At 43.6% G+C, this 23,618-nt stretch overlaps 1 protein-coding gene across 6 annotated transcripts in view; it reads left to right on the top strand.

Annotated features, from left to right (window-relative positions):
- Positions 1-23,618, top strand: part of PPP6R3 (protein phosphatase 6 regulatory subunit 3) — a 1,278,047-nt gene that overhangs the window by 97,199 nt on the left and 1,157,230 nt on the right. For all 6 annotated transcript variants that reach the window (XM_069223039.1, XM_069223035.1, XM_069223038.1 and 3 more), the window contains one exon: positions 2,501-2,638. In XM_069223039.1, coding sequence (XP_069079140.1) covers positions 2,501-2,638 — 138 coding nt within the window. The remainder of the gene's footprint in view (positions 1-2,500; positions 2,639-23,618) is intronic.

Below are 23,618 nucleotides of genomic sequence, written 5' to 3'. Positions count from 1 at the left end.
CTTAAAATTGATAAGCCGAACAAGTACACACAGTTGAGTACCAGAGAACCACACAAAATAACTAATTCATTAATATTTTAAAAAATAACCGTACACCGACGTGTGCTTTGTGACTGTGCAAAGCAAACTGTGAAAAGTGAGGTGCGTTAGGAAAAACAACTTGGCTATCGACCATAGGCTGCCTTAGATAAGTAATACATCTAGTCATTCCAACGAAGCCATGCAATGCTTCTTAATGCCGATGATGCTAAAAGAAGTAGTCGGTATAGCAAATCGGGAATTTGTCAACGTTTCAGCCCCAACAATTTACTTACTTGAGGTCCTCATCAGGACATTAGCATAAAAGAAACTTAAGCATTCCAACCTAAAGGATGGACTGTAGGAGGCAAAAGCTGGTTACCCAGTTAACAGAGAGAATCCTAAAGGAGTAAACTAAAACACAAAAGGGTGAAGTAAAAAATGAAAAGCTGAACTTAACTAGAGAATCGCTCATCATGGAGACAAATCAAGAGCATTCTGAAGGGAAAATTATTTGTCAAGACTCTTACAGGCTTTATAAATAATGCCTATAATGTATTTATACATTGTCATTGACTTTCATAACTTGCCATCTCAATTGCAGCATATGTCCTCAGGGTTTGGTTATGTGAATGCTTTTCCAAGCACTTACTTCCCAAGAATTTAACTTTTTAACATTTTTTTTAAATCCTGCAAAATTATGTTACATTTAGCATGGTTTTGTGTGCATGCCTTAGCTGTAGTCTTACCTACAGTTGTGATACAAGTGACATACTCTATTGATTGCTGATACGAAGTACAGCTGCGGTTTATCATATTTCGACCCAGTAGGGCACAAGTTCACTACTTAATTTTACTCTTCCACAAAAAGCACATGTTGATGAACACAGCCTGCTATAACCATTTCATCAACTAGATTGTCCCCTGATCGTCCAATTAAAATAATTTTAACAGTTTCAAATATTTTCACATAATTGAGTTGGGTCACTGTGCTTGTATCGCTTCAATATCTTCCTCAATTGTATCTTTTGTCTGCAGTATTGTGGTAAGCCAGTTTTGTTTCCTGCAAGTCTGTTGGTTTAGGAGGAGCTTGAGTAAGGATAGTACCTCTTAAAGTGAGGCCTCGTCTAGTTTGAATAACCACTCTGAGTTCTGTTCCAAATCTAATTGGTCTAGTTTTAGAACGCCTCTGGGAAAGTGCTTCTCTCTAACTGCTATCCTTATTAGAAGGGCTTAGTAATCCTACTAAGGTCAGTTATGAAGCAATCACTAAGAAACCGCTTTAGGCCTATGCATGAACCAGTAGATCACACATAACAGGGTACCCTATGAGTGGTTGAAAAATTATAGGAAGTGACCTACTGTTCTTGCAATTGAGCTTTGACAAAATGTTCAAGATTCAATGAGCGTGGTGTTTACTTAATAGTGAGGGCACAGGATGAGGAATGTTTGTATTAATGTCAGCTATGTCAGTCTGGAGGCTTTTCAGGGAAGGTGAGGGCAGAACTTATCCTTGGTTATTTCTGTCTAAAATTGCCTGATGTATTGAGTAACCTATTACTTTTAGACCAGACCTTGAAGTGACACATGCCAGTGACTACTAAAGATTCAAAACCCTTTTCGGCTTCCAGTGAAGCTGGAGACTTAACCTGTAACCCCACACTACTTCAGTATATCCTCCCTTTCTAGTCTCCAAGCTCCTCACTCTTCTCTATTTCCATTTGTAGCCATCTTTTGTCCTATATCATTCCTCTCATTCGCCACCCCCTGAACCTAGCGATCACCTTTGCAGCCTTCCTCCCACCATTCATTCTACCCTTAGTCTAATGCTTTGATTGTTCAAATACCTGTATGCTCAACACAACTCTCAATTGTATTGTAACTTGTCTTGATCTTCATAATTGTTATACAGTAAAGTTGTCTTCAAGATCTGCCTTTTTCTTTTGCTTGAGTCCATATTTTCATCTTTTTATTAACCTTACCTAAAGTACATACAGTATTGAATCTTTCTCAAACAAATTCTTCTATGGATGAGTAATTAACCACAGTAATGAAGTCTTCTAATACTTATTTTCTCAGGGTTGTAGTAACTTAACAGCAGATCATTCTCACCTTCTACCACCACAACAATAGTACTAGGTTTTAAATATTTTAAACTGAAGGTACTTATTTGCTTTGTCTAAAAGTGTGTGGGTGGTTCTGTTAACTCTGCCTTAAGGTGTTGCTTAGGGAGAGGAAATGGTGTAATTTTTCAGATGCACACAGCGCCTTGGCAAGCATGATCATAGTGATGTTTGATTGGTTCTATTATGTAATGGCTGGACCCAGTAGACAAATATGCAAGTGCTGTCCAAAGCATGATTTCATCTACACCATCCCCAATTCAGAAATGTGAATCCAAACCATTACAGGATATGGTCGCACGGCCAGGTGTGAAAATAAGATTATGATTTTTTTTTGTTTTCACTGTTAATTTTTCCAGATTGTGGATTTCTTGAAGAAAAAAGATGATTTTGTTGACTTAATTATAAAGCACATTGGAACTTCTGCCATTATGGATTTGTTACTGAGATTACTTACGTGTATAGAACCTCCACAACTCAGACAAGACGTGCTAAATGTAAGTGCATTTTGAAAGTTCTTCACTTGCAATAAATATGGAAATTGTTGGTAGAATGTAAGCTATAACCAATGATTATGCATCTCTAAAAATCCATGTAAAATATAAGTATACAACCATGTCATCCAACTAAAACTGAGAATTTCTAGGACTGAGATTTTCCTTCTTTGAGGCTTTGCCACTTTTCCCTTAGTACTGTACTCCGGTGAGAGCCTCCTGTTGGTATTCCTAAATTCTTTATCTGCCATGGCCCTTTTGTGCAACCTTTAATCCATGTGCTTATAGTGGCTCAGTTTACAGAAAATGCATTTTTCTGAAATTGCCTTGCTGTATACACATTTCACCATCGTAAGGGCATTACGTCCTGGCACCTTAGTCATCCTACCCTTTTCATTTGATAGTCTTCTGGTAACATGTAAGTCTTCCTTGGTAATTGACATTACTACTAGGTTCCCTGAGTTCACCAAGTCAAGTGGGTGTAGGAAGGAATTCTCTAAAACTGGCAAATGTGCCTTGTTTACGTTGTGGCATGGCACACTAGCAAATTACATATGAGCATCTGGTGATTACGGACAGATTTTGATCCAGTACCTGGGTAGCACTAGCAGATTGATGGTTTTTGGTTCTGATTCAGACCCAGTATAAGAAGACACTGATGAGGAAGGGGACTAGTTTCCCCATCCACTCATGAGTATTGTCATTGTTTGTAGACTTAAAAATGTCAGTGACCTAGACAAATCTTGCAAAACTAAGCCAGGCATGGCCCCCTGTCCACCAATGGAGGAAAATGCTTTGTTTGCAGTTGTGGTGGTTTGGAGGGCAGCTGAAACACTAGAATTGCAGTTGCCTACTATTGAGACGGAAACAAATGTATTTGACTGAGATTCTTAAACCAGGGCAAACTTCTGAGCCATTGCCAGTATTAAAGCTCTTACAGTTTTTTTTTTTTTGTTTTGTTTTGTTTTTTTTCTTCCCCCCTCCCCTTATGGCTACATGGTCCAACATGCCTGCCATTCTGTTGCTCTTCCTATGCAACAGACAGCTCCTGGTGATCTAGGCTTCTCATAGTGCCCTAGAGGGCCATATTCTTCAAGCATCAAAGAGTAAGGGTAATCAATATTCTGTCCAACCCGCCAGATGGGAAATCGAATAACCAGTGCTTTGGCAAAGAATGTTTTCTTCAGCTAGACTAATACTTGGATCTATTAATGTGGTTTGCCTTCTGGGGAGGTTTATCCACCTACTATGGGATGGGACTAACAAAGTTTTTCTAGCCACCATGGAGGACCTCACAGCTTCACTAGCCATAACTATAGATGATGGTTAGGATACAGCCTAGTATGAGCTCTGAGTTGGTCTGGATACTACTGAGTGCAATGACTGAGCTATTGGTACCAATGTTGTGCACCATAGGCATGCCTAGATGTAATAAACAGGGTTTTCTAAAGATGTGTGAAACGTCCTTAATGGAAATGCCCATCAGTAGTTGCAGACTATTTTAGGAAAAGGCTAATTTGGTGTGGAATGATTAAGTGTGGTTGCATCTCAGCATGATCCTTGAGGTGTTGATGCCAGCTCAACCATTTCCTCCTTTGACCCTTCTCTTTCAGCCAAATTACAGAAGATTTGGGCACCTTCAGACAGCGAGAATAATCTTGACTGTTTCACCTTTTGATATGCCAAGTCCTTGACCTCCATTCAGACTTCCATTCATCGGGGCAGTTCTGGACCCAGTGGAATTTAGGGCATTTTCTCTGCTGCAGCAAGTCCAGGGAATTCAGGATAGGATCCCAATGTTTTTGAATGAGTCTTGGGTTTCGATGATGGCTCAGTCATCTTGGTTTCTTGGCCTCATGCATCCTCCTTATTCTGAATCCTGGCTCTCGAATGGAACCTCTGAGCCTAGTTGACTCTATAAAAGGCATGCCTCTCCGATTACCATCATATCTCAAAAGAGATGGCACAGGATGAGTTGGTGTTTCTGATGGATGCGAACCTGACCTGTGGCAGGCCACGCTTCCACCCCCATCGAGAGTTCTGAGGTGATAGACCAGTCCAAGCTGGGAGAACTGGAGATCAGAGATCTCTAGTATAAGGTGGAGAAGCAATTCTGTCTTCCGGGGCTTTGTGTGATCTGTGTGGCCCTAATAGGTTTTCTGCCTTCCATAAAATTGAGTGATGCAGGTCCTTTTGGACAACACAACCGCTGTGTAGTACTGCTGCAAGCAGCATGGAGTGAGATCAGTTCCTTGATCCTGTGCCAGTGGTGCTATATCTGACGGTGACTGGGCAAGCAGAACAGTTTCCTATCACTAATCATTTAAGGGGTCAGGAGTGGAAACTTCAGCAGGCATGTACTGGCTTACCTTGAGTGGTGTCTTCATCATGGTGTATGCCATGCCTGTATCTACTTCCCACCTTGGAGAATGCAGTGTCACCAGTTCTGCTTTCTGGAATATCCTTGTTGAGAGACTCATTGTGGTTAGAATGTAACAAAGAAAACTTGTATGCATTTCCACCACTACCACTCCTGGACAGAGTTATGGTTAAGATCAAGACATCCCGGGCCAAAGTCATTCTTACTGGACCGGGAGAGTGGTACCTAAAGCACTTCAACATTTATCTTCCTTTCAGGTTTCCATTTTGAAAGAACTTAGTATTTTGGCAGCAGGGCCAGTGCCCTTCATCTGAATATCCACAAACTTCACTTTTTTTGTAGGTTGAGCGGCAACAGCTACATGTGTTCGACTTGCTAACTCAGGTAGTTGATATCACCCTTGCTACTAGCTCATCCTTCTATGAAGTCGGTTTACACAGGGCACTGGACACATTTGTTGCTTGACCTAGTGCCTAAAACATTCATCCCCATGAGAGCCAAGCTTGCTTATCTCTTATTAGCTGAGCAAGGCCTTGCAGTGCACAATGTGAAAGGTTATCTTTCCGCCCTTTTGGCCTTTGTGTTTACCTGACAAACCAATTGTGATGTTTCATAAAGGGTTTAACTTGCATGTTTCCTTTCATATTATTTGTCCTACACTAATATGATATGAACTTGGCCTTGACATTTCTCATACTCATCACCTTTTGGCCTTATGCACAGCTGTTTCTTAAGGCTTTTAACACTTATTCTTTCACATTGCAATTATTTAAGTGTGCCACATACGTGAATTGCAGGTGCTTCTGGTGCATCTGCCCTACATCACATTGTTTCCAAACAAATTGGTACTGTGGAAGTAACTCACTTCCATGTTGGCCAGTTGATCACTCTGCCGGTGTCTACTGCTTCACCCCTTAATAGAAGGAATACAGACTCCATTGCCTCCACCAGAAGGTAGCACTGAGCTTTTGCATGAATTGCACAAGCAACCATAATGTGTGGGTTTTTTGTCTTTTTGTTTTGGAGCACGAGTCAAGGCAATGCAAAAAGCTCTGTGAGTGGGCATAGTCTCATACATCAGACTCTGTGGTGCAGTACCCAAGAAGCAGACCCCTCTCCCCACCCCTCTCCAGACCCATTTTGCCAAGGCTGCTTCAGCGGCTTAGGCTGGGGTGGAGTGAGAAGTAGGTGGGTTGGGGGAGAACCTGTCCGCTGCCTTGACAGTCTGGTGAGAAGGTCACACTTGCTTGGCTTTAGAGTCCACTCCCCCAGAGCCTTCATCTTCGCAGTGTACTGCTATGGTATCTGTTTTAAAGGTGAGGAATCTGTGATTAGCAGTATCTATTTGAAGAACAGGTTACTTATGATTAATAACACTTACTGGTGGATACTTTAACTATGAATTGCATAATGCTCCAGTTCTCTCGTTAATTTGATTCCCCTTAACATAACCACATAAGCTCAGTCAATTTGTTCTATGCTCTGCGCCTGAAGAAAGGTGCCACAAGCTGACTGACTTCCTGGTAGTGTTGAGTCACAGAAGAACTACATCACATCATGGCAAGCAGGATCATTGTTGAAGAATTATTTCTCTCCATTGTGATACCTGGGAATATTTGAAACATGAGGGATATGCGTTTAGATTAGCCACTAGAAGAAGTTAACAAAAGTAACTTGTTTATCACAGGCAGCATCTAAGAGAAGGGTATAAATGCCACTGCAGGGGTGCAGAACAAATGAGCAGAGCCTCATCAGTCTGATGTGATTTAGACTATTTTTGTGAAGTCATGTTAATGCAAGCAGACCTGGGGAATATGGCGAAACCAGAGATGGAGAGGTTGGTGTAACAGCTCACTGACAATGTTGATGAGCAGCAAGAATGGTTTAAAACAGTAAATTACCAATGCTCTTCAAGCATCCGGGGAAGAGGTGGAAGAACATGCAACACAACTTGCTACTTCTCTGCTTTCTGGAGCAGGATGTAGAGCTTCTTGAAGAGTCGTTCCTGGAAAATGGATTCAATACATACTTGTGCTCAAGGGACCGACTGCTTTCTTGTCAGTGGATATGAACAATTGTACACTGGTTTGCATGGCAAAATCATGTTTCTTTTGGACAGTATTGCTGGATTTCGAGTTTGTTACATGAGACAAGACAGATTAAGCCTATCCAGTTTGAGGCCATTAATTAAGGTTATGATAGTTCACCAAATTTGTGCAAAATCGGTAGTTTGATGCAGTGAAACGCAAGATACAAGAAAATATTTTAAATGCATGATTTAGCAATGTGGAAGGTGTGCAAGGATTCCTTGTCCTCCTTCCTTATTCGAGAAAGTTCATGGTACTGGCTAGAAGAGTGAGGTGTACTAGAAATGCCCAAGTAATTGACTTTGTGACAGACCTGCCAGCCTTAGTCTTCCCCCAAACATTTTGTATTCTCACCACTTTTTTTTTTTTTTTTGTTACTTTATGGCTCTAGCACTAGTTAGCGGTGGTAAAGTGCTTGTGCTTATGCCTGCAAACATGAAACTTAGTGTACCCTTAATTGGCATATTTAATTTATTTAAAAGTGCCTAGTAAATTGTTAAACTATATATCCAGAGCCAGTAAATTAAATGCTACAAGTGGGCCTGTAGCACTTACTGTGCCACCCACTTAAATAGCCCCTCAAAACATCTCAGGCTTGCCATTGCAGCCTCTGTGTAGTTTTAAGCTGCCAATTCAACTAAGCATTTTGCCAGGCCTCAAACATTTTTTTTTTCTTTTTTTTTTTAAAGTACATGTCACCCCTTGGGTAAGCCCTAGATGGGTCCATAAGGCAGGGTGCGTTGTATTTGAAAAGTTTGACACTTACTTTTCACTTTTACATGTCCTGGTACTGAAAACTCAAATTTGTTTTTCACTACTGAGGTCTGCCTTTCCCATACGATAACATTGAGTCACCTTATCCCATTTAATAGGTGATAACGTTTGCTTGGGAGCTGGTAGAAATATTATGTTAAGCGTCTAAGGAGTTATAATTTAAAATCCTTGTTGGATTTTAAGTCAGTTATGAAAGTGCCACTTTTAGAAAGTTGGCATTTTCTTGTCCTAACCATTTGGTGCCTGCAGCCTATTTCCTGTGTATCATGATTAAATGTAGTTGGCAGTTGCCCTTTCCTCCCAGACAATCACACAAGGGGGGGGGGGGCGGACTAGGTGTTAGCAGGATGGCCATCCTAACAGAATGGGTTGGGGCGGAGCTGTACATAGCCCCACTTGTTTTACGAACGTGCAGCAGCCCACACGCAAAGCTTCACAATAGCCTTTTGTGCCACCAGACATCCTAGGACCAAGGCAAGGAAGAAGGCAACTTCATCATAATCTGTGGAGGAGTGTGTGTGTGTGTGTGTGTGTGTGTGGGGGGGAGGGGTGTAAGTTCTCTTCTGGACCTGTGGAGGACTCTTAGGACTGCCTTGAGGCCTCCTGTGTACTATAGAGGACTGCCCTGCTGCTTGAGTCATGATTTCCTGTTTGAACCCAGAACGTCGAGAGTGACTCCAAGGGTTAGTTGGCTGGCCCTCCTGATCAGCCTCTGGTACAGAAAAGGCTCCAACCAACTTGAATCTTCACCTGAAACCATCCTGAGCGAGTCCTGATCCTTTGTGGTGCCCCTTCAGTCCTTGACCTCTGGAAGTGGTGCTAAAGGTGCCCAACCAGCCCAAATTCAAAACCTGGCACTTTTTCAGCCAGAAAGTGCTCTGTGAACCCAGAGGAGACAGGAACCTACCTGGTTGCCCATCGTCCAAAGTGCATCACCGGTCAGCCAGACTTGGATGTAGTTCCCTCTAAGTTCTTCTTCGCACAACCAAATCCTTTTAATCGGCTACTCTTTGGAAGGGTATCCTGCCTCCTGGAGCTCTTGTTGAAAACAGCCTGCAGATTAGTCTCTTTATTTTTTTTATTTTTATTTTTTGGTGGGACAAAGTCAAACGCCTCAGCCTCCTTGGACACCACTGGTTACCTCTTTACATTGAACTTATACCTTCTCAGACCTTTTTCCCCAAAATTTGTTCCAAAGGAAAGCTGAAACAATCTACCTTGTGTATATGAACCACATTCCATTCCAGTCGGTCACATTTTTCAACTGTGTATATATAATGCCATTAGGTCCAAAATGTTCCCTTCCTGTTGAATGCCCATTTTAGAGAAGATAATTAAGTGGGTACTTGAAAATCAAGGGGTATAGACCATAACCCCTTTAGTAAAATATTCAACACAAGTAGAAAGATGAGAACCCACATTCATCAACTGTGTCAAAGTCGTCTTTAATTAGAGCTTCATAAGTCCAGTTGAAAGCAAATAACAAAGTTTGTCGAATGACGAGAAATGTGATAAGACACATCCAATCAATCCAAAGAACATTAGGTAGATTACAACAGCCGACACGTGTTTCGCCCCCCCCTATGGTAGTTTCACCTGGGACTTTTTCAAGGCTGAAAACAAATTTAGAGAAAGTACCCAGAGGTTACTAATAGACCTATCGGCTCTCATATATTTCAGATTGGTCAGCATGCAAAAGGATCATGCAAGTCTGTGACCATTCCTAAATTTCCTGGTAACTATAGTCTCGACAAAGAAGGAAAATTAAGAGGGTTGGAAAATACAAAAGGTACCATTACCCCAAGATCTAAGAAAAAGGAGATAATTTCTAAAGAGTATGGAGAAGTGGGAGACAATACCATGCAAGTCCATAATGATTCTTATTAGATCTCTCTAATGATGTAGCTGATTCAATAAGAGCACCCGTGAAGGAGATGGTGCAAATAAAGACTAGCAGATACTAGGTGCCCAATGCTGGCAGATAGTAGGTGCCATTATTATTGTATCAAAATGACTAAATAAAGCAGAAGGTTAGTAAGTATTTATTTCGTGAAGACCACCAAGAGGAAAACATAGATTAATCATGGCAATATAGTATTCTTGTTCATTCATCACTTCAATAGAAAGTCATTGGTCTGTAGTTAAAGAGCCATTGGCTGATTAGGGAAGCTATAGGGAAAATTACCCTGATTTAGAAATACAGATCGCTCTTAAATAAATTCCTGAACAAACAACACAGAAGGAAACATAAATATGTTTAAGAATAGATAAAAGCTGATGTATCAGTATAGTTCTAGTCATATTTGTCAAACATCTGGGTATATGTAAGGGTAAAATATAAAGAAATATAATGGCCAATAAATTATAGTGTAACCTTTTGCCCAAGTCCACATAAGAATAGTGAATAACTCCGTAATCAATAGTATGCATTTGTTACATGTTTAGTTTCTAGAACAGTTACAAGCATAAAGACTCCAAGTGTATACAGGTCTTTCTTCTAAACATTACCGGTGACACTAGTCAATATATTTTGATAGTAAAAGTCCGAGCATATTTGTTGCAAATAAAAGAATAAAGGTATTTTCAGTCAAGAACTGAAAAGCTTACCCAAATACCAGTAGAGCAAATAATTCTGTATTAAACGGCACAACAATGCGGGGAGGGCGTCTTATTTAGGCGCCATTTTGAAGCACAGCTGCACCAGTGCGTACGTGTTTTCAGCGAGTGCCTGCCTGGGCTGAATTAGTCAGTTTTCAATGTTTATGATGGAAAAAGGCAGTGTGAAAATAGAAGGAAAACTCCCACCATATTTAAACGTGTTCCAATGCCCGAATTTTACCGAAAAGCGTATTTATACGTACTGGCCACACATTGAAATCATGATAAAAATCATAATAGAACAGCAATAGATAATACACTAAACATTAAACGAGGAAAAGATGAGCCAAAATATCTAATAGCATATACTGTTAAGAGAACAAAAGAAGAATTTTAGAAATAGATAATTAAATGAGAAAGATTAGAGGAAGTAAATAAAAAGGAGGTAGGAGGAAGTAAAGAAAATTAAATTCAAAATGGAAATAAAAATAATGCTGTGCTAGCACAATGCAAAGGTAGGGTTCAAGGATAACAAAACATTTACATTTCTTTGTACATAAGCGTTTATAATGATTAGAGCCAATAATGCCATTCTGGATCCTTGTTGAGGCCTACCTGTACAGTGTAGTAGCGGATTATGAGGAGACTTTCATACTGACGTAATTGAAGTTGTAGATTACCCCATCTGAGATGAGGTTTCAACTGTTTAAGGCCACTAAAAGAGAAGGTACGGTCATTGGGATGATATTGCAAATAATGTTACACCAAAGGTTGTTTTGTGTCATTTTTTGTGTGTATTGCGTAAATGTTCCTGAATCCTGATCTTAAGTGCTCTAATCGTGCTTCCAATATATGCTTTTTTGCAGGGACAAATGATGATATAGACAATATTATTACTTTCGCAGTTAATGAAGTCTCTCATCTCGAAAGTTTGATCATTAATCAGGACAGTTTTGGATTTCGAGAGACCAAATTTACAGATAGAGCATTTCGTACAACAATAAAACCCCCTGGGTTTTGGTAGTATATTTTGTGTTCGAGTAGAAAGAGGAGCAAATTTTACCTTTAAGGTTAGAGGCCCTTCTGAAGCCCATTTGGGGATATGGTGAGAGATGTTGATTGATGGAAGGATTATTTTGAAGGAGAAACCAATGTTTATGAAGTATTTTTCGAATCCGATGATGGCCATTATGATAGTTGGTGATAAATCAGATTACAGAGTTCTTTTGATCAGTCTTAGGTTTGTAAAGCATCATGTTGCGGTCAAATTTGGCATAGTGTTTTTTAGTTTGATTCAGATTTCTAGTGTCATACCCTCTGATAGAAAGACGTTGTATCATTTCTGTAGACACATTCTCATAGTCTGAAAGATCACTACAATTTAATCTTGCCCTTCTAAATTCTTCAGCCAGGATATTACGTATAATACTTGGTGGACGGCAGCTGTAAAATGACGTCAGGAAGGATTTGGGCTGTCCCTGCGATGAGGCTTGAGCAGAATGCTCCTGGCAACCGTACACTGAATGGAATGCTTGCATAATGGAATTTCTTTTTTATTTTGAAATTGAAATTAGTATTCTGACTGTCTGAAAAAGGGGTATGCAGCTGAAAGTAACTTGTATACATCCTGATTGAACTGGAGTCAGGCTGGAAAGAAGGTGGTTGCTGAGTGCGTAGTGATATACTACCACTGCTCAAAGTGTTTCAGCAAAGCTAGCTGGTACTGATTCTCTGACGACGGTACAGTAACTGAGTGACACTAGTGCGGGGTAGCCCACCCATCTGCACATTTAGCATTGGGGATAGTAGTAATTGTGTTATAGTGGGGAGATTAGGGTGTACACTGGACACATTCTTAAGGTGCCCTACTGGTATGAAAGGTTGAGTGACTCCTACAACCAATGTGCAAACGTGCAGGTCATTCTCATGTCCTTTTTGGGAAAACTGCTATTGAAGAGAAGATGGTTTTCAGCGTTGGCAGCAAGTAATGCTATTTTGAAAATGGTGTGACAAGGCTTGATGTGACACTGTCTGCGGACTAGAGCGTCCGGCTACTGGTGTTGGTGAATCATTTATTTGGACTGTAATGGCTGGTATTTGTCAAGTTGGGAGGTAGTATGAATCTATAGCAATAGAATATAATTAGGGACTTAATATAGATAGAAAACCTGTCCATTAGGGGAGGTGTTAAGCCCCTATGTCCATGGATCCTTCATTTGGGGGTGGGCAACATGAATTCTGTTGAGATTGACTTAGCATTTTCCAAAACATATGATAATCGAAAGTGATGGCAGCACTGGGGGAGGTGAAGGAGGGCAATACAGATGAAAATATGGAGTAATCAATATCCATTGAAGAGAACATACACATTATTTGTCCCCTAATGGCATTTATAATAGGATAGATTACATCTTGGTGAGAAAGGATGGTAGGCAGCGATACATAGATGTGGGCTGTCTTAGCATGGTACTGTTGGCCTATTCTCTGTTGAAGAAAACGTGTATGTCGAACAATGCAGAATGAATATACCAGCTTGATTTTGCCCAAAAGTGCTGCAATACTTCGGCTTTAGAGCTGATATCAAGACTGAAATAGAACAGTTGTTAGATTTCAGTTGGGTTTCTGTTGAGTGTCAGAAGCTGAAAGTATTATTGCGGGGATTGTGCATGATTAAAAAAACAAAATAATTCTTGAGGCTGCAATTTGAAATGGAGGGGTGTGTGGACCAGTGGGTTGGGGGGGGGAGGGGTTGGGAGGAGTGGGGGTGTCAACATCTTGTCTCTGAGGAAGGCCTGTTCTGCATTCCAATGACAGTGGGCTTCTTTGAAGCTCCTGCCTTGGAATGCAGGCCTCCTGTGGGGAGGGGTGAGGCACCCCTGCCTGAGTAGGCTTTGCTTCTGATCTGCAGAGAGCAAAGGCTCTTTCCCTTGGGTCAGGTTTTCACCTGTTGGGGGCCGACTGGTTAGAACTAGTCAGTGAGGTCACCAGCAGTCAGTATTTCAGAAACAGTGAGGGTTTAGTAATACAAGCTGTTAGATAGCAGACATCCTTATTGTAGGAAAATACCCTCTTTCTGGCATGGCTACCCACACTTTTGGCCTGATTTGACTGTGTTCTTTGGGATCCTCCTAACCAGGACCCCAGTGACTATTTTCTCTCCCTTTTAACTTGGTTTCTTGTACCATTTTCACTCCACACTTGGCATACTGGTGCCCTGTGTAAGTACCTAGTATATAGTACCCAGGGCATTGGAGTACCAGGGGTTCCCCATGGGCTGCAGCATGTATTATGCCACCCATGGGGAGCCCATGCAAAGTGTATCTGCAGGCCTGCCATTGCAGTCTGTGAAAGGGTGCATGCACCCTTTTTCACTATAGGTCACTGTACCAGTTCATTGTACGTCACCCCTGTGGTAGGCCCTTATAGCCCAGAGGGCAGGGTGCATGTACCTGTGTGTAGGCACCCCTGCATGAGCAGAGGTGCCCCCACAAACTCTAGCTCCATTTTTATAGACCTTGTGAGTGCTGGGATGCCTTTATACACATGCACTGGCATTTTTTGGCATTGTCACAAAAATTAAGTACCTTCATTTAGTAACACTGGGTGTTTTCTTTAATTTGGGAAAGTGCTGTGCGACTACAGTGATATTGAATGAGCTTTGCACATCTCCTAGGTAAGCCACAGCTCATCCACAGCTACCTCTAGAGGGCCTAGCTTCTAGACACTGCCTACACTAATCTAACAGGGGATACCTGGTATATGTTGTAAGTACCTTAGGTACCCACCAGGCTACCTTCCTACACTTGTCTTCAGTGTAGCCAACTTGTAGCTGGGAAACCCGTAGTGACTAATGCCTAGCACGTGTATTTAAAATGGCTTTCTTGGTCACTTAAAATACCTGAGCATCCACAAAGACCTAGCAGGGGAATATCATCTTGTGCTGATGTGCCCTCACATGTAATATAATGCATCCTGCGTTACGGCTGTAAAGCCTGCTAGAGGGGTGACTTGGGTATGTTAAATTCAGTTTTCTTGGGGGGGGGGGGAACATGCCACACAGGCCATGTCGTGTTTTCAATTTTGTCTGCACCAAGACGCACAGCCTGCAACTGCAGCCTGTCATGTATTTGGTGAGGGGTCCCTTAGGGTTGGACAACTCATGCTGCAGCCCTTAGGGAGGGACCCTCTTTAGTGCCCTAGACCCAAGGTACCAGGGGTACCATTTACTGGGGACCTAAAGGATTAGCACAGTTGGGGAAATGACTGTGCAGTTTTGGGAAAAGAGATCTGGCACTGAGAATCTGGCTAGCAGGAACCCAGTGCACTTTCAGTAAAAATTACGTCTGATACCAGGCAAAAAGATCAAGTGGGGGATGGGAGAGGGACAACCATGTCAAAAAGAGGCACTTTGCTACATTAGGTAACACTTAATATCAAAGTTTGAGTGTTGAGACAAAAGTTATAATTTGGCATTTTCAGCTGAAAAAGCCCTTACTTTTGTGGCCCACAGTAGAATCCTGCCTAGGGGTAAACATCACTGTAGCAAGGCCAACAGATATTCACACAAACCACAAACGCAATGGCAACAGTCTTAGCACTACCAATGAGGTACTTTTGAGGGTAGTGACTGTTTGTGTACCTTAACTTTCCGTACTGACCATTGACTTAGTAACTCTCCCCCTTTTCCTTCTTCCTACCAATCACAAGATTCATTCTGAAGAATGATTGATGCTATACCTCTTAACGATGCAAGGAAGTTGCATCATATTTAACTATCAATCTGGTCTTTCAACACAACATCAATACCAGTGTGGCTAAGTTATCACGTCTTAGGGGTGGTTACATCATTGCTCCACAAGATTGGAATTTAATGAGTATCTGTCAGAAGTATTTTGAATGTCTGGGTTCTCAACAGCTACTCTGTCGTGGTTGAACTCTCACTTCTTTGCAAGACTGCTGGTTTAGGGTTGACAGCACTTCTGTTTGTAGGCGACTGAGTCACACCTACAATAAGCTGCAACTGTCTGATGAACCCTTCCGGCTCACAAGCAGTACCTCATCAAATCTAGACAGTAAAGGTGACTTCTGGCAGCCTTACGCATAGACTCTAGATGAGACCTCTCATGTAAGTCGTGGTGGAACGGAAGTTAGCATTTTCTATCATTAGCAATAAGCCTCATACACCCATAGGCAATAAAGGAGATGCAGGAAAGTTGACCGTGTGGAAGCCTCATGGACCGGACTCCATTCTGCTTTTGTCCTCTGTGCCATGCAAAATTTCCCTACACAGACCAACATCTCGTCTGTAATCTTTCCCTAGACCATCGGGAAGAAAATTGCGAGGCCTGCAGATCGTTCCGTTAAAAGAAAATGCTCTGAGACAGAAGAGCACAGAGACTGGAGATGGCATCCAAAAGCACCGAACGTGTCAACGTCTAAGAGGAGGAGAACATGCACACGACTGTCTCCGTTCGAGGATCTGACTCCGAGCAGGAGTCCGAGGAGGACAGACTGGTCACGGCAGGACAGCACATGATTACGCCTGCCCCTGTCACAGCCAAACCCAAACATAAGGCCTTGGGAACGCCACTGCCGGAAGGCCATGGCTCGACTCGTAAAAAGACCATCGGTGATCAACCGACAACTTTGGCACCGAAAAAAGCCACGCCACCCAAGCCTTCGGTCTCGAGCCGAAGCTCTGTCTCAGACTCCACCAAGCATCGATCCTTCAAATCGTTTTCGGAGCGGAGGCCATCATTCACCCGATCCTTTCGATACCAAAAAAAACAGCTTCAGAGCGGGAAAGGCCAAGTTGTACGGAGGAATATGGACTTTAGAAAGCACTCGAAGAAAGCCATAAAATAACTGAGGAACACTCACAAATGGAGGCAGTAGATGAAAGGCAAGCCAAGATTCACATTCACAAAGACACTGGCAGAATTATAACCGCACCTCCTCTAAAGCCTAATAGGAAATTAGCCTTTCAAGAAGAATTGGACACTGCTCAGCCACCAGCTAAAGTGCCAAAAACCAAAGAGAAACATCCACCTCCTCAATTTTCTCCTCCTCACTCCTCATTTGCTTATTTCTCCCCCTACTAGTCCCACACCTGTACAATCTCCTGTACATTCATTTGATTCACAGCACGACAATTTGGATCCATGGGAACTTTATGATCCAGATCCCATTCCAGATAACAACCCAGACTGCTATCCCTCTAAGCCATCACCACCAGAGGATAGTACAGGCTACACTCCAGTCATAGCTAGGGCGGCATCCTATCACAATGTCGCCATCCACACTGAGCCGTTAGAGGATGACTTCCTTCCAGGTAAGTCCCTTGTAACTGGTACCCCTGGCACCAAGGGGGCCTGATGCCATGGAAGGTCTCTAAGGGCTGCAGCATGTCTTATGCCACCTGGGGACCCCTCACTCAGCACAGACACACTGCTTGCCAGCTTGTGTGTGCTGGTGGGGAGAAAATGACTAAGTCGACATGGCACTCCCCTCAGGGTGCCATGCCAACCTCACACTGCCTATGGCATAGATAAGTCACCCCTCCAGCAGGACTTACTGCCCTAAGGCAGGGTGCACTATACCATAGGTGAGGGCATAGGTGCATGAGCACTGTCCTTACAGTGTCTAAGCAAAACCTTAGACATTGTAAGTGTAGGATAGCCATAAGAGTATATGGTCTGGGAGTCTGTCAAACACGAACTCCACAGCACCATAATGGCTACACTGAAAACTGGGAAGTTTGGTATCAAAGTTCTCAGCACAATAAATGCACACTGATGCCAGTGTACATTTTATCGTGAAATACACCCAGAGGGTATCTTAGAGATGCCCCCTGAAAACATACCCGACCAGTGTGGGCTGACTAGTTTTGCCAGCCTGCCACACACCAGACATGTTGCTGGCCACATGGGGAGAGTGGCTTTGTCACTGTGGTTAGTAACAAAGCCTGTACTGGGTGGAGGTGCTTCTCACCTACCCTGCAGGAACTGTAACACCTGGCGGTGAGCCTCAAAGGCTCACCCCATTTGTTACAGTGCCACTGGGCATCCCAGCGAGTGGAGATGCCCGCCCCCTCCGGCCACGGCCCCACTTTTGGCGGCAAGGCCGGAGGAGATAATGAGAAAAACAAGGAGGAGCCACTTGCCAGTCAGGAGAAACCCCTAAGGTGGCCTGAGCTGAGGTGACTCTGACTTTTAGAATTCCTCCATCTTGCAGATGGAGGATTCCCCCAATAGGATTAGGGATGTGCCCCCTTCCCCTCAGGGAGGAGGCACAGAGAGTGTAGCCACCCTCAGGGCTAGTAGCCATGGGCTACTAACCCCCCAGACCTAAACACACCCCATAATTGAGTATTTAGGGGCCCTCAGAACCAAGCAAGATAGATTCCTGCAACCTGAAGACGAAGAAGGACTGCTGACCTGAAAGCCCTGCAGAGAGACGGAGACACCAACTGCTTTGGCCCCAGCCCTACCGGCCTGTCTCCCGACTTCAAGAAAAACAGCAACGCTTCCCCCAGGGTCCAGTGACCTCTGAAGCCTCAGAGGACTACCCTGCATCTAAAAGGACCAAGAACTTCTGAGGACAGCGGCCCTGTTCCAAAGAAACTGCAACTTTGCAACAAAGAAGCAACTTTTCAAGACCACACGTTTCCCGCCGGAAGCGTGAGACTTTCCACTCTGCACCCGGCTTGACCTGCGGAGAACCAACACTACAGGGAGGACTCCCCGGCAACTGCGACCCTGTGAGTAGCCAGAGTTGACTCCCCTGAGCCCCGCACCCCCCCACGACGCCTGCAGAGTGAATCCAGAGGCTCCCCCTGACCGTGACTGCCTGCTTCAAAGAACCATACGCCTGGGAAACCCACTGCACCTGCAGCCCCCAGTACCAGAAGGATCCGACCTCCAGTGCAGAAGCGACCCCCAGGTGGCACTCTCCCTTGCCCAGGCTGTGGCTACCCTGAGGAGCCCCCCCTTGCCTGCCTGCATCGCTGAAGAGACCCCTGGGTCTCCCATTGAAACCTATTGCAAACCCGACGCCTGTTTGCACTCTGCACCCGGCCGCCCCTGTGCTGCTGAGGGTGTATGTTTTGTGTTGACTTGTGTCCCCCCGGTGTGCTACAAAACCCCACTGGTCTGCCCTCCGAAGTCGTGGGTACTTACCTGCTGGCAGACTGGAACTGGGGCACCCCCTTCTCCATTGAAGCCTATGCGTTTTGGGCACCACTTTGACCTCTGCACTTGACCGGCCCTGAGCTGCTGGTATGGTAACCTTGGGGTTGCCCTGAACCTCCAACGGTGGGCTACCTTGGACCCAACTTTGAACCCTGTAAGTGCCTTACTTACCTGAAAAACTAACACATACTTACCTCCCCCAGGAACTGTTGAATTTTGCACTGTCCAATTTTAAAATAGCTTATTGCCATTTTTGACAAAACTGTAAATGCTATTAAGTTGATTCGAAGTTCCTAAGATACCCGAGTGAAATACCTTTCATTTGAAGTATTACTTGTAAATCTTGAACCTGTGGTTTTTAAAATAAACTAAGAAAAGATATATTTTTCTACATAAAAACCTATTGGCCTGGAATTGTCTTTGAGTGTGTGTTCCTCATTTATTGCCTGTGTGTGTACAACAAATGCTTAACACTACCCTCTGTTAAGCCTACTGCTCGACCACACTACCACAAAATAGAGCATTAGAATTCTCTTTTTGCCACCATCTTACCTCTGAGGGGAACCCTTCGACTCTGTTCCTGCTATCTCTTACTTTGAAATAATACATACAGAGCCAACTTCCTACAGAGCCTTAATGTATTACATAGATAGAAAAAAATCATTTAGGAAAATTATTTGTGGTGTTCTAAATACCACATACTGGTAACCCTATTTCAAAACAAGGTTTAGCAAGATGGATAGTAAAATGTATCCAAACGTTTTACTTTAAAGCTAAAAGGCAGCTCTTAGTTACACCTAAAGCACATTCCACACAGAAAAAAGTGGCTACGTTGGCTTTCTTAGGAAATATACCAGTGGCCGAAATTTCTAAAGTAGGTACTTGGTCAACACCACATAAATTTACCAAGCATTACTGTGTAGATGTGTTAGCAACACAGCAAGCCTCAGTAGGTCAAGCTGTACTAAGAACATTATTTCAAACAACTTCAACTCCTACAGGCTAACCACCGCTTTTATGGGAGGTAAAACTGCTTTTTAGTCTATGCATAGCATGTGTATCTGCAGCTACACATGCCATCGAATTGAAAATGTCACTTACCGAGTGTACATCTCTTTGTGGCATGTTCTGCTGCAGATTCACATGCGCACTCCCACCTCCCCGGGAGCCTGTAGCAGTGTAAGTTCAACATTCATTTGTACATATGTGTATATATATATATATTCCATTTGCATGGACATCTCTTTTCTTTATACTCTATCACTCCTACCTTACCTTCTGCGGGAAAACAGTCTAACATGGAGTCGATGCCCATGCGCAATGGAGCCGAAGAGGAGGAGTCACTCGATCCCGTGACTCAAACACTTCTTCGAAGGAAAAAACTTGTAACACTCCGAGCCCAACACCAGATGGCAGACTATGCATAGCATGTAAATCTGCAGCAGAACATACTACGAACAGATGTACACTGGGTAAGTGACATTTTCCATATGGCCAGGACAGCGTGACTTTGTTTTGAATTTACTACTACGGAATTTATTTATTTTTTTACAATAAATTGCTGACGGCGTATTCATATTTGAGAGTTTTTTTTTTTTTTTTTTTTTTTTTTTGGATTCCTTTCTCCCAACCGAAAACTATCCCAGGGACATTGTGCAGCCGTCCGGTGATATTTCTCACTGGGCTTGTGTGTGTGTGTGTGTGTGTGTGTGTATGTATGTATGTATATATATATGTTCGATTGCATGTGTAGCTGCAGATACACATGCGTTGCACATCCCGCCATCTAGTGTTGGGCTCAGAGTGTTACAAGTTGTTTTTCTTCGAAGAAGTCTTTCGAGTCACAACATCGAGGGACTCCTCCCCTTTCGGCTCCATTGCGCATGGGTGCCGACTCCATCTTAGATTGTTTTTTTTTCCGCCATCGGGTTCGGACGTGATTGTTTTCGCTCCGTGTTTCGGGTCGGAAAGTTAGTTAGAATCTTGGAAAAATCGTCGGTATTGTTTATGTTCGGTATCGGGTTAGTTACAACAGATCGACACCGACTTTTGTAGAGCTTCGGTGGCCCTTCGGGTTTTTTTTCCGATCCCCCGTCGGGGCCTGGTCGGCCCGGCCACGTGTCTCTTCAAGGCTGATGGAACAGACCCCATTCCGCTTCTGCCCAAAATGTCACGACAAGTATCCGTATACAGATCAGCATCTGGTCTGTAACTTGTGTCTGTCTCCAGAGCACAAGGAAGATATTTGTGAAGCCTGTCGAGCGTTTCGGTCGAGGAAGACATTAAGAGACCGAAGAGCAAGAAGACTGCAGATGGCGTCTGCGCCGACAGGACAAGGATGTTTCGAGGACGAAGAAGAAACCTTCTCCATTCAGGAATCTGACTCAGACGAGCTTGATCCTGAAGAAACGCCGAAAACCGTGAGTAAGACGTTGAAACATAAAACTCACAAAAAGATCACAAAAGCCCAGGGGACGCCACCGCCAACAGGCCATGGCTTAACCCAAAAAATAGGTGACCGATCATCGGCACCGAAAAAGGGCACGCTTGTGTCGAAGTCATCCGACTCCGGTCGAGATACCGGCACACAGCAATCTCTGGCCCGAGACAGCGGCTCCGAGCAGATTCGGCACCGAGACAGTGGCACCGAAATGGGTCGGCACCGAGACACCACGACGCCGAAAATAAAGAATGTTTCCTCGGAGCCCAAAAAGGCGACCGAAAAGGTTTCGATTCCGAAACATCCAGCCTCGGAACCGAAAACCGGTTCCTACACAGAGGAACAGGGTTTGTCCTCCCAAATGCAAGGACATAAGTTCGGAGAAGCACTAGAATCAATGGAGCCAGACTACACTCAAAGGAGGCTCCACATTCAAAAGGACACAGGGAAGATAAGCACTCTTCCCCCAATTAAAATGAAAAGAAGACTTGCCTTTCAAGAAAAGGACAAGCAGCCACAGGCTAAAGTGGCAAGACAAACAACTCCGCCACCATCTCCACCACCATCAATGCACACATCACCGGTAGCCACTCCACCACTGATGCAATCCCCGACTCATACTGCAGTGAGTCAAGATGATCCCGACGCATGGTGCCTTTATGATGCTCCGGTATCAGATAACAGCCCAGACTGTTACCCTGCGAGGCCATCGCCAGCTGAAGACAGTACATCCTACACGCAGGTGGTCTCAAGGGCAGCTGCTTTTCATAACGTCGCCTTGCATGCAGAACCAATTGAGGATGACTTTTTTGTTTAATACATTATCCTCCACTCATAGCCAATACCAAAGCTTACCTATGCTCCCTGGAATGCTAAAACACTCCAAACAAATATTTCAGGATCCTGTAAAAGGCAGGGCCATAACTCCAAGGGTGGAGAAGAAGTACATGCCACCGCCAACATACCCTGTTTATATTATGCAACAATTAACACCAGACTCTGTGGTTGTTGGGGCAGCTCGCAAGAGAGCAAACTCTCATACCTCGGGAGACACACCACCTCCAGACAAGGAGAGTCGCAAATTCAACACTGCGGGGAAAAGGGTTGCAGCACAAGCAGCAAACCAATGGCGCATTGCCAACTCACAAGCACTTCTGGCAAGATACGATAGAGCTCATTGGGACGAAATGCAGAATTTCATAGAACACTTACCCAAAGAGTTCCAGGAAAGGGCACAACAAGTGGTGGAAGAAGGACAAAGTATCTCCAATAATCAGATACGCTCAGCAATGGATGCAGCAGATACGGCTGCAAGGACAGTAAATACTGCAATAACGATAAGGAGACACGCATGGTTGCGTAGTCAGGATTCAAGCTGGAAATACAACAAGCCGTGCTGAATATGCCCTTTAATGATCAGCAGTTGTTTGGGCCGGCTGTGGACACTGCTATTGAGAAACTCAAAAAAGACACTGATATGGCAAAAGCCATGGGCGCACTCTACTCCTCACAGAGCAGAGGCACATTTCGCAAGACACAATTTAGGGGAGGGATTAGAGGCCAACCTACAGAAGCCACAACCTCACAAGCAAGGCCCACTTATCAAAGCCAATATCAGCGGGGAAGTTTTCGGGGGCAATATAGAGGGGCACAATTCCAAAAGATTAGAGGGAAGTTCCAAAGCCCCAAAACTCCTCAAAACAAACAGTGACTTCCAAGTCACACATCCCCAACACAACACCTGTGGGGGGGGGGGGAGACTAAGCAAATTTTACAAACATTGGGAGGAGATAACAACAGACACTTGGGTACTGGCAATTATCCAGCATGGTTATTGCATAGAATTTCTCAAATTCCCTCCAAACGTCCCACCGAAAACACACTATGTCAAAACAACATATAGATCTTCTAGGACTAGAAGTCCAAGCATTGCTACAAAAAGGAGCAATAGAATTAGTACCAGTCCAACAGAAAGGAACAGGAGTTTACTCTCTGTACTTTATCATACCCAAAAAGGACAAAACACGAAGACCTATATTAGATCTAAGAACATTAAATACCTACATCAAATCAGACCACTTTCACATGGTGACATTACAGGACGTAATCCCACTGCTCAAACAACAAGACTACATGGCAACACTAGACCTCAAGGATGCATATTTCCATATACCAATACATCCTTCACACAGAAAGTGCCCAAGATTTGTATTCCAAAGGGTACACTAACAATTCAAAGTGTTGCCATTTGGAATAACTACTGCGCCAAGAGTCTTTACAAAATGCCTGGCAGTAGTAGCTGCGCATATCAGAAGGCAGCAAATACATGTGTTTCTATACCTAGACGATTGGTTAATCAAAACCAACACACTAAAACAGTGTTCACAACACACAAAGTACGTCATAGAAACCCTACACAAACTAGGTTTCTCAATCAACTACAGTCACACCTTCAGCCGTGTCAAAAACAGCAATACTTACGGGCAACAATCGACACAACAAGAGCGATTGCCAC

Source organism: Pleurodeles waltl, chromosome 3_1 (genome assembly GCF_031143425.1).
Source record: "Pleurodeles waltl isolate 20211129_DDA chromosome 3_1, aPleWal1.hap1.20221129, whole genome shotgun sequence".
NCBI classification, from domain to species: Eukaryota; Metazoa; Chordata; class Amphibia; order Caudata; family Salamandridae; genus Pleurodeles; species Pleurodeles waltl.
This window is presented reverse-complemented; position numbering and strand designations above follow the sequence as displayed.